This window comes from Pseudorasbora parva, chromosome 8 (assembly GCF_024679245.1).
Source record: "Pseudorasbora parva isolate DD20220531a chromosome 8, ASM2467924v1, whole genome shotgun sequence".
Taxonomy (NCBI): domain Eukaryota; kingdom Metazoa; phylum Chordata; class Actinopteri; order Cypriniformes; family Gobionidae; genus Pseudorasbora; species Pseudorasbora parva.
Genome location: NC_090179.1, coordinates 48,399,765 through 48,412,089, shown reverse-complemented (window position 1 = coordinate 48,412,089; position 12,325 = coordinate 48,399,765). Strand labels below are relative to the sequence as shown.

Sequence of the window (12,325 nt, the reverse complement as noted above, 5' to 3'; positions counted from 1 at the left end):
CCATTCACAGAAGCATGTCATGCCTGGTGTCATTATAAAGCTCTCAGTCTCACACACAGAGCTGTCTAATCCAAATATGGGCATTTCCTTTGTAGAACTAACCAACTGGGAAAGTTTGCAGCCGAAAACCACATCTGATTGGTCATTGATTCTGATGTAGCAAAATTGTCAGCTAAGCACAAAGTAAATCAAACTGGACTCTAAAGATTAATAATGATGTTTACACCAAATTCCAATTTTACCTATGCAGGCTAACTTAAAAATAGTCAGATAATGGTTGCCTTTTTTTATTTGCCAGGGGTGAAAATTAGTCATCCTTAACATTTTTGGTGTTTTGGATTCACTACAGCTGGAGAAATACAAAACAGGTTGTAGGCTCTACTGGGTGATTTTTTTATTTTATTTATTTTTTTACTGAGTAACATAATTTTCCCAGATAGTATATAGATTTTTAGGCATTCTATATTCTTTCAAAAAGCCTGAAAAATAGTGCATTTAGCTGATGTAAATGGGAAAAAAAGTCTCCCCGGGGGAGCATGGGCTAAGCCCCGAATGTTTACATCGTCTGGCTCCGCCCCTGGTTCAGGAGCTAGTTGAGGAACTCCAGTAAGCTGTCAAGTCTATTTTATACAAAAATATCTCCAAACCACTGAAGTTGAGGGAAGTTTCTTGTCAACGATATCTGTGTCCTCCGAGCTGGTCGTGAGCGCTGAGTTTTCTTCACTATCACTCCTTTTTCTCACTCCACTTCTCTCCGATCCTCCAAGCCTGTCAGTCACTGACTGTAAACAGCAGCATGCACAGCATTACGCTTAGTGCGTAAGCATTATATCGAGGATTAATCGAACTGTTGTCTTCTCCACCCCCACTCACAGAGGGAAATTCTCCGACTCCAAAACAGGAAAAATAAAACAGAACTTATAACATTTGGGCTAATATGTTAGCAAGCAAGCTGCTGATATACAGTCCTTGAAGTAAACTGCAAGTAAGCAAACCTTCTACCAGCTGTAGCACTATGCCACTTTCTGACGGTTCTATGCTATTTGTTTTTTCTTTCACTAAGTGAAGCAGCACTTCATAGTTTACAAGTCAAACATAGGAAATATATGGCTACAGGACTTTGAAATATCAGAATTTAAGCTTTGTCTTCTAGGACTGATGTTGAATCTTCCAAAAGTTTTGGCTTGGGGTCCTTCACATGTAGCAGCAGTTCCACCGCACCAAGAACACAGGGCAGAGTTTCCGCTAGAAATGGTGCCGGTCAAAGTGATCGGCAGAGGTTTCGTTTTCCGGACATTTTGATGATATGCCGGTCAAATATCGCCTCTTAATTAGTAAAGTTGAGGAAAACTGAAAGCAGTTTATGTAACTCAAAAAAATGACATAATCAGGCCGTATATGCAGCATGTTTATTAGCCTAACTTTCAAATAGACGGAAAAAAAACATGAACGTCCGATTGGCGTCAATCAACCAATTTTTTAATCTATGGTTTCTACATAGGCGTAATTTGCGGGTGGGACGGGTGGGACATGTCCCCACCACTTTTTAAAACATCTTGCTTCACGGATGAACCTAACTAATACAAACAAAACATCTCTGGTTAACTAGAAGAGTATCATTTCATTCGTTTGTTAGAGGCGATCAGGCGCTCGTTGCCGCTGTTATCAGTCTCCACACAGACGAGCGCTTTAATCTAATGCTTAAAGCTACACTGTGTGATATTTTCCCCCATCTAGTGATGAAAAGGTATATGACCATCCAGTGAATAATAGTTTCTGTTCCTCTCAATTTCGATTTTGTTTTAACTCCTACGGTGGTCGATTTAGTCATGGCTTCCTGTTCGACCTCTTCGGTGAGTGTTGCTTCAAGTGATGAGGTTACTTTTGAAAACTATTATAATTTGCAGTTATTTAATTTGCCAAATGATCTATGATTAAATAATACTTTGTAAAATGAATAATAGTTTTACGTTTTTGTTATTTTTTACCATTTCATTGCTAAAATCAGCCATCAGGTTCCCAGACTAATGCAAGCTAATCTTAGTAAAGTAACTTTTATCAGTGCTATCGTTATTCTGTATATTGAGTTTATGTAACTCAAAAAAATGACATAATCAGGCCGTATATGCAGCATGTTTATTAGCCTAACTTTCAAATAGACGGAAAAAAAACATGAACGTCCGATTGGCGTCAATCAACCATTTTTGCTGATTGGCGTCAATCAACCAAACCAAGCGAGGAGAAGCGCGTCGGTCAGAGAAGGAGCTCAAATCGCAAGTAAGTCTATCCGAAATACTCTGTATTTGCTGTATTGCTTGGTGTATTAATTACTAGAAGGAAGATACATTTCGTTTCTGCACTTATTCTTTTTATTCATAACTTTGTTCCGGGAGCTACTCACAAATTGCACTTTAACCAGGGCAGTTTGAAGCACGCTGTACGCAATCACCAGCCGTTATTAAATAATAATTGTTGGCTTTTAGCACAGGTAGTGAGTGATAGTTTGGTTTCGATTTGAGTCGTTGGCAGACCGTTGCGTTGATTAGATTGATTGATAAAAGCGTCCACACCTGCTCTCACTCAAGTAGTGATCAGTGTGTATTTAATAAGCGTGTCAGCGCTGTCGCGGTAGCATCAGCGGGAGCGTTCAGCCCTCGTGTTCAGCCGCCTCGTGTAAAGACATCTTTTTCGACTCGACCTAAGATCGACTCCACCGTAGAACGAACACCGAGAACGCACTTAAGTATTTATTTATTTCTCTATCCTCTTTCTCCTTCTCTCTTTTCTCACAATGTGCTTTAAATACATACCCACTATTTCTACCCCTCGCTCCACTATCAGACGCAGACGGCAGCACAACACTGCTAATCTGCGTCCTATTCCTTCCTCTTACTAATATCCCTCCCTCCTTTTCTCTGGGTCTATGGAATTGTCAGTCAGCTGTAAACAAAGCTGACTTCATTCCAGCCTTCGCCACTCATTCCAATCTGAATATCTTGACCTTGACTGAGACCTGGATCCGTCCAGAAGACTCAGCAACTCCTGCTGCTCTTTCTAACAATTTCTCCTTCTCACACACCCCTCGCCACACTGGCAGAGGTGGAGGCACAGGTTTCCTTATCGCAAACAATTGGAAATTCTCAACCCACACCTCTCTCTGTAATAACAACTCCTTTGAATACCATGCTATTACAGTTACAGCTCCTGCTAAAATCCATCTTGTAGTCATTTACCGCCCTCCAGGTCAATTGGGCACCTTTGTTGAGGAACTAGATGTGCTGCTGTCCTCATTACCTGAGGATGGCAGCCCACTTGTAATCCTTGGTGATTTCAACATCCACCTGGACAAACCGTATGCTACAGATTTTCACTCCCTTCTATCCTCATTCGATCTCAAACTTCTTACTACCTCACACACGCACAAATCTGGCAACCAACTTGACCTCATCTACATACGCAACTGCACTACAGAAAACACTTTGGTCAAACCCTTACACTTCTCGGATCACTACTTCATCACATTTAATCTACATCTCACTACTCATATGCTTCCACCTCCTCTACCAGTTAGTTTCAGACGAAACCTGCATTCTCTTTCTCCCTCTCACCTCTCCTCCGTTGTGTCATCCTCTCTTCCGTCACCCACACAATTCTCCTCTATGGATGTCAACACTGCAACAGACACTTTGTTGCACTTTAACCACTTGTCTAGATACTATCTGCCCTCTGTCTTCTAGGCCAGCTTGCGCTACTCCCTCTAGCCCTTGGTTATCTGATGTTCTTCGTGAACACCGGACCAAACTTAGGGCAGCAGAGAGAAAATGGCGCAAATCAAACGAACCATCTGACCTGAGTAAGTACCAATCTCTGCTCATTTCCTTCTCACAGGACGTCCATACAGCTAAATCCTCATATTTTCACAACAAAATCAACAGCACCTCAGACTCACGCACACTTTTCAGAACTTTCACCTCTCTCCTCTGTCCCCCTCCACCACCTCCCACCACCTCTCTATCTGCAGACGATCTTGCCAATTTTTTCACAAACAAAACCACACTCATCAGCAGACAGTTCACACCTCCACACACACACACTTTTGAATCAGCCACATCCACAGCCAAACATCTTCTCTCCTCCTTCTCTACACTCACTGAGGACGAAGTATCTAAGCTTCTCCTCTCCAGCCATCCCACTACCTGCCCTCTAGATCCCATCCCCTCACATCTCCTACAAGCCATCTCCCCTATACTCTTACCAGCACTCACACACATCATCAACACATCTATCTCCACCGGCATCTTCCCCACCACATTCAAGCAGGCTCGGGTAACCCCACTGCTAAAAAAACCCACATTAGACACATCACTTGTAGAGAACTACAGACCTGTTTCTCTCCTACCATTCATTGCGAAAACACTTGAAAGAGTTGTTTTCAACCAGGTCTCATCTTTCCTCTCACAGTCTAATCAACTGGACGTAAACCAGTCAGGCTTCAAAAAGGGCCGCTCAACTAAAACGGCATTACTGTCAGTTACTGAAGCCCTGCGGCTGGCTAAAGCGGCATCCAAATCATCAGTCCTCATCCTCCTTGATCTGTCTGCTGCCTTTGACACTGTGAATCATCAGATTCTTCTGTCCACCCTCTCATTACTGGGCATCACAGGGACTCCACTCCACTGGTTTGAGTCCTATCTCACAGGTAGGTCTTTTAAGGTTGCCTGGAGAGGAGAGGTATCCAAAACACATCAACTGACCACGGGGGTTCCTCAGGGCTCAGTGCTTGGACCTCTCCTCTTCTCCATTTACACTACATCACTGGGAGCCATCATTCAGGCACATGGTCTCTCATATCATTGCTATGCTGATGACACACAGCTCTACCTCTCATTTCAACCAGATGATCCCAGAGTAGCTGCACAAATCTCAAGCTGTCTGGCGGACATCTCGGCATGGATGAAAAAACACCACCTGCAGCTCAATCTAGCAAAGACTGAGCTGCTTGTTTTCCCTGCTAACCCCACCATACAACATGATTTGACCATCCAGCTAGGTTCATTTTTGATTACTCCTTCAGGGTCGGTCAGAAATCTTGGAGTAATCTTTGATGACCAGCTGTCCTTCAAAGACCACATCTCGAAGACGGCTCGGTCATGCAGGTTTGCATTGCACAACATCAGGAAAATCAGACCGTTCCTTACGGAGCATGCAACACAGCTTCTTGTCCAAGCCCTGGTCATTTCTAGACTTGACTATTGCAATGCGCTTCTGGCTGGACTTCCATCTTGTGCAATCAAACCGCTGCAAATGATCCAGAACGCTGCAGCACGTCTTGTATTCAATGAGCCCAAAAGGGCTCATGTAACACCTCTATTCATCTCTCTGCATTGGCTACCACTCGCTGCCCGGATCAAATTCAAAGCCCTGACTCTTGCTCATGGATCTTCCACAAGCGCAGCACCCGCATACTTCGACTCACTCCTACGCGTCTACACACCCACCAGAAGCCTTCGCTCAACTAATGAGCGAAGGCTTGTGGTACCATCACAGAGAGGCATGAAATCCCTCTCTCGAACTTTTTCTTTCATTGTTTCGGGTTGGTGGAACGATCTTCCGTCCTCCATACGCACAACAGAATCCCTCGCTTCATTCAAAAGACAGGTAAAAACTCATCTCTTCCATGAGCACTTAATCTTACATAAAAAAAAAAAAAAAAAATCTTTCCCCCTCTATTTCTCCTTTCTTCTTTCCTTTTCTGGTCTTTGCTACTCTGAGCAGTGTACAAATCTTGGTATTTAGGGCACTTTTTGTGTTTCGTTGCCTCTTCTTGACGGATCGCTTCCTGTTCTCCTGAGTTGTAAGTCGCTTTGGATAAAAGCGTCTGCTAAATGCATAAATGTAAATGTAAATATTATACGACATTGTAAGGCAAACAAATTATAATGCAATTAAAATATTAATCTCATGTTATCCGTCATAGAACACGGATTTATGTTATAAGGTAAACAATACTTTTTCATCATTAACGCAAAGGAAAACTATCCTAGACGTTGTTCTAGTGTTATGCACAGCACACCATGATATAATTAGCCAAGCAACAATAAAACTTCCAATATACACAAATAGGCTGAATTAATATTACCTGTCGAGAAGAAAGCAGGCAACATCGGCGTTCTTTTTAAAATCGTTGCTCCTCATGAGCTCTTTCCATCTTGGAAAGGCCACTCCAATATTTACTTTTGTCTTGTTGATTTGCCCATTGCGTTGCCGTCTTAATTCTCTTTTCTGCTTCCTTGGCGACTCTGATACATATCCCGCAATGTTAAGGTCCCCGGGTCGAATTCGGTAATCAATTCCGGGACGTGGTTGCTTTCACACAGAAGGCGACCCGGCAATGCTCCGGGAATATTGCAGGTCTGACGTGCAGTGTGAAAGGGGCTTAAGAGTGATCCTCCATCATCATATAGCAGCCTCAAGCAATCCTCCTCTTCACATTCGACACGGTGCCATCGAGTATTAAAACATGAAAAGCGAAGCTTGAATTTACGGGTATGTCCCTCTTTGGCAAATGTACTTTCAAGATGGAGGAGCAACATGGCGACCGCCATCCGAACCCTCACCCGTATGTATTTTCAATGGTATATTATAAAATTACGAGAATACTTTATTACTAGAAAGAAGTAAATATACATTAATGAGCACATATATTTTTGAAAGAACTAAGTAATAGTGTTAAAAGAACTAATTCACAGTGTAGCTTTAACGCCGTTGCTTTATCTGATTCTGCAGCGAGAACCCCCCTCTCTGCAGGAACACTCGAGACAGGGATTACACAGGCTATCTTGGCGAGCTTGGTGCGCTCTAGATACATTTTGCTGAAATCACATATGAGGACTTCGCAGGCTGTGGAGAATTGCAATCCTCCATAGCCACGGAGCGCTGTCATGACAGCGAGGGCATCACGTCGCAGGCTTACCGTATCGATAAGAGGCAGTTTTAATCTGACAATTTTGTTGGACATTTAATTTTTTCCCTGGCCAATTCCCAGAAATTATCGGACAACGGAAAGCCCTGACACAGGGCTGCCCACAGATGTGCCTGATTTTAATCTGCACTACTAAACACAGATATCAGCTGCTGCAGATATATTAAAAATGACAAATATCAGCCCAATATATCGGTCAACCTCTAGTTGTTTTGAATTACTTTATTTTGAATTCCTAATATTCAGCTTTGGTTAATTTTTTTAAATCATGCTTATCATTTGTAAAGTTATATCTCAAAAATATTGTCATCAAAGTTTGTGAGAGTGAAACACCACTGAGTTACAGACAGTACAGCAAAAGAGTTACAACACTCAGTGTTTTTGATGAAAGATGAATGCGTTTGTAATAATATGGTTCCTCTCAAAGAATGATCCCAGTAATCTAAAGGATTAAACTGAATCTGTTCTCTGTTCCAGTTCAGTCCAGCAGAAGAGCTCAAACCCAGAGTCCAGCTGTGTGTCTATGAAGAGTGACTGCTCTATTGATGACCCAATAGTGTTTAAGAGTGGAGACACACAGCCTGATCTCAGGTATATCATCTCTATTAAAGCTATGTTTATAGTATTTTATCTTGATCTTAATATTTGATTTGAAGTTGTTATTAACACAGAGCAGTGTAATGAGTCCAGATCCTGTAAGTTTCAGTCTATTAATGATGATCATTGTGCTCTTGTGTAAAGCTCTATGTATTGTATTGTTAATACATTCACACACTGTAAAAGCTGTTGGTCTGTTACTCAGTTAATGACACGATTACATCAATATCAGTGTGTCTGATTCTTTACCCTCTTCATTCTGATTTAAGGTCAAATCTTCAATCCAGACCAGTTAAAAACAAAACTGTGTTCACGCCTGAGATTCAACCTCAAGACTTTAATGAAAGCATGTGTCCTGGATTCAGGTAAAATGTGGGACTTTTATTGTGGTTTAATTTTAGGAGCTGCAATGACATCACACATCACTCAATTTAATTCTCTAACTTGTGTAATGTGGTATTTTAATCTTACAGCCATGACTCTAAAGCTGCTGAAGTCCTCTACACATTGAGATCAAATCTGAGGAAGAAGTTTGAGTGTTTGTGTGAGGGAATATCAAAGCAGGGAAACCCAACACTCCTGAATGAGATCTACACAGAGCTCTACATCACAGAGAGTGAAAGTGGAGAGATCAATAATGAGCATGAGGTGAGACGGATTGAGACACAGTCCAGGAGAGCAGAAACAGAGGACACAGCGATCAAATGCAGTGACATCTTTAGACCTTTACCTGGACAAGACAAACCCATCAGAACTGTGCTGACAAAGGGAGTCGCTGGTATTGGAAAAACAGTCTCTGTGCAGAAGTTCATCCTGGACTGGGCTGAAGGGAAACAGAATCAGGACGTCCAGCTCATATTTCCACTTCCTTTCAGAGAGCTCAACTTGATGAAGGACAAAACACTCAGTCTTTCAGAGCTTCTTCATGTCTTTTTCCCTGAAACCAAAGAAATGGAAATATCCAGTGATCAGTATAAAGTGTTGTTCATCTTTGACGGTCTGGATGAGTGTCGTCTGTCTCTGGATTTTCAGAGCGATGTGAGGTTGTGTGATGTGACTGAATCAGCCTCAGTGGACGAGCTGCTGACGAACCTCATTGCGGGGAATCTGCTTCCCTCGGCTCTCATCTGGATCACCTCCAGACCCGCAGCAGCTGATCTCGTCCCCTCTGAGTGTGTCCATCGAGTGACAGAGATACGAGGCTTCAGTCGCCCACAGAAGGAGGAATACTTCAGGAAGAGAATCAGTGATCAGAGTCTGGCTGACAGGATCATCTCACACCTGAAGTCATCAAGGAGCCTCTTTATTATGTGTCACATCCCAGTTTTCTGCTGGATCTCAGCCACTGTTCTGGAGAAGATGATGAGTGGAGAGATTCCCAAGAATCTCACTCAAATGTACACACACTTCCTGATCCTTCAGACCAACATCAAACATGAGAAGGACTATGAGAAGAAAGTGAAAGATGAAGACATGATTGTCAAACTGGGGAAACTGGCGTATCAGCAGCTTGTGAAAGGAAACCTGATCTTCTATGAGGAAGACCTGAGAGAGTGTGGCATTGATGTGACAGAAGCATCAGTGTACTCAGGATTGTGCACTCAGATCTTCAGAGAGGAGTTGGGCTTGTATCAGGGGAAAGTCTTCTGCTTTGTTCATCTGAGCCTTCAGGAACATCTAGCGGCTCTATATGTGCATCTCTCCTTAATAAACAAGAACATCAATGTGTTTGACCAGATCACCAAACCAACTAATGGAGCGACAGCTTCACTATCTGATCTCCATCAGAGAGCTGTGGATGAGGCTTTAGACAGTAAAAATGGCCATCTGGACCTTTTCCTTCGTTTCCTTCTGGGTCTGTCTGTGGAGTCTAATCAGAGACTCTTACAAGAACTGAAGACACAGACAGGAAACAGCTCTCACAACAATAAGAAAACAGTCGACTATATTAAAGAAAAGATCAGTGAGAATCCCTCTCCAGATAAATACATCAATCTGTTTCACTGTCTGAATGAACTGGGTGATCTTTCACTGGTGAACGAAGCTCAACCTCATACGAGGGGTGGAGGATTAAGTGCTGTGAAACTCGCCTCATCTCAGTGGTCAGCTTTAGTTTTTGTGTTGTTGTCCTCAGAGCAGACGATGCAGAAGTTTGACCTGAGCGGATTAATTGGATACGGAAATGATGAGTAAGTAACACTGAGTTCAAGCCTTAAAGTCTAAAACATTATGACCAAAGAGAAACACAGAGATCAGAGGTGTTTAAATCACGGGGCACAGATTGATTTCTGGGATATTGTTCATAATTTGCGGGTGTTTCTCAAACGGAGGCTTTGTCCTAGTAAGGCTGCAGATCTCGACGGCCACGTCATCAAGCGCCTCTGAAGGTCGTCTCAGTTTGAAGGATCCTTCGTTTCGCATCTTTAATTCAGCTCAATCACCCACAATCCTTTGCACACATTCACATTCATGAGAAAGACCTGATGGAGAACGAGTCGGCCCTGAGCTTATCTGAGTTCATTATGAAATGTAAGACACAAATAATGTTTCCAGAGATGAAGGCACGTTATCTTTTAGTTTTGGTGTAAATGAATCACTCGACACTAAACTGCCAATAATGTGAGCCACTGGAGACACAGACGGCTGTCATTCACTGTATTGCATTCATAGAAAAGCCAGTTAATATAAAGATTTTTAATAGTCAGCTTTATTTATATAGTGTTTTTACAATGACGATTGTTTCAAAGCAGCTTCACAGTGTTAAACAGGAAAATATGGCAACCAAATTGGATTGGGCTGTACAGTCGCTCTGGAGAAAACGGTGATGTTATCTAGGCCTGTCACGATAACACATTTTGCTGAACGATAAATTGGCCAAGAAATTATTGCAATAAACGATAATATTATTGTTCTGAGAATTTTCATCCAAAATAATGATAATGGCGTAATAATGCAGGTACACCTTTTCAAATATCAATAAACTTTTATTTCTAAAGACTGTTTAACACTGAAAGCGGAAATCATTTTAAATATCCACAATAAATGAACAAAACAACCAAAAACATTAAAAGCAATGGACTCTCAGTCTGTTCACAAAAAATACACTTGAATAAATACCAGCAACAATTAATAAAATGGATGAAAACTGCACCGGATGATTGTGTTTTAGGAGCATATTAACACTATAAAAAAATTATAATTTTCCCAACTCAAAATTTTCTAGTGACTGGTCACATCTAAAATTTTCAATGGGCCCAAGTGAAATTCTGTAAATGTAATTTTATCAATTGTAGCAATAGTCTGTTAACATCGGCTCAATGAGAAATAATTCATTAAAACTATTGAAAAGAAATTAGTTTACCAACCCATGGTATTGGCCCAATTGTACATTTTAAATTGTAGTAGCATTCCTTTTTAGTTTTACCTAAACTAAAAATGTAATTTGGTAAATTTATATTAGTAAAGCAACTTCACTGAATTGTTTATTCACTGTTGCCCCAAAAGAAATGTGTATATATATATATATATATTAAAAACTCAAGCCATACTGCCGCATGTTATTTAATACATTTTATTAAATCTACAACAGTATTTTGAAAATACCGTAAATGGTAAATACAATGAACATTTCTGCACAGTAGACCTTGCTATCTCTACAGGAACGTATGTGCCTTTAGCACACAAAGATTGAACTGAAGAATTAACTTGCATTTATCAAACTGCCAACTTCAGTGTAGCTTTAAGCCTTGTTTAAACTCCACACGAGACCCCATTTCGCTTGGCGGTGTGCACGTCAAATTTTGTAACTGCGTGCGGCTCCGCAACCGAAGAAGCTCGAGTTCCAGGCGAATCTGGCCGAGCATGACGTCTCATCACGCCGGAACCCAGTCTGCGTGTTTAGTATACACACATCCGACAAAAACACTGAAGTAAAGCAGCACCACCATTACTGCGTGCCTTGCTGCTGAGTTTTGGCCACTGCCTGACATCATATACCCAATGTTCCCTTTCACCAGACATTTCATTTCATGAGCAGGATCCGCTTTCATTGAAATGTCACTAGAGGGCGCCGGCAAGTGTCACACTGTCACACTTCACAGGCACACAGTAATGGCGGCAGGCAAGATGGCGGCGCCCATAGAGTTCACGGCGGATGTGTGTATAAACACCTTCCCAAACGGATGAGGCGCAGGCACAGTCAGCGAGAGAGACGAGGAAAACAAACAAGAATGCAAATGGAAATTATCACGGCCGGAAAAATGATCGAGCTCATTTATTTTTATTGTGCGATTTATTGATTTATTGACTATTGCGACAGGCCTAATGTTATCAGCTCATTTCACACCATAGAGTTTGTGGCCTGACCATTATTCACCTCTGATATTAATTATCATTTTTATTATCATCATTAATAATTCACTTATTTTTTATCTTTATGGTCAAACAGTGGCAGAGTAAACACAGCAGATGAAGTTCTTCAGAAGCTGCTGCCTGTGGTTACAGCAACTAGATCAGCTGTGTAAGTAACACTGAGAACAATCATCTGTGTGTGTGTGTGTGTGGTTACAGCAACTAGATCAGCTGTGTAAGTAACACTGAGAACAAGCATCTGTGTGTGTGTGTGTATGTGTGTGTGTGTGTGTGTGTGTGTGTGTGTGTGTGTGTGTGTGGTTACAGCAACTAGATCAGCTGTGTAAGTAACACTGAGAACAATCATCTGTGTGTGTGTGTGTGTGTGTGTGTGTG

At 41.7% G+C, this 12,325-nt stretch overlaps 1 protein-coding gene across 1 annotated transcript; it reads left to right on the top strand.

Annotated features, from left to right (window-relative positions):
• The first annotated feature begins 638 nt into the window (after window positions 1–638).
• LOC137085255 (protein NLRC3-like) lies at window positions 639–9,772 on the top strand. The gene is made up of 4 exons (XM_067451808.1): window positions 639–985; window positions 7,460–7,573; window positions 7,849–7,944; window positions 8,053–9,772. The coding sequence occupies exons 2-4, from the start codon at window positions 7,506–7,508 to the stop codon at window positions 9,770–9,772; spliced, it is 1,884 nt and encodes a 627-aa protein (XP_067307909.1). The 5' UTR covers window positions 639–985; window positions 7,460–7,505.
• Window positions 9,773–12,325: the final 2,553 nt, after the last annotated feature.

Excerpts from the sequence above, each read along its gene's own strand:
- LOC137085255 (XM_067451808.1), top strand. The coding sequence starts at position 7,506 with ATGAAGAGTGACTGCTCTATTGATGACCCAATAGTGTTTAAGAGTGGA. Across the intron at positions 7,574-7,848 it reads GACACACAGCCTGATCTCAG|GTCAAATCTTCAATCCAGAC; the intron begins GTATATCATCTC and ends TTCTGATTTAAG. Across the intron at positions 7,945-8,052 it reads AGCATGTGTCCTGGATTCAG|CCATGACTCTAAAGCTGCTG; the intron begins GTAAAATGTGGG and ends TTAATCTTACAG.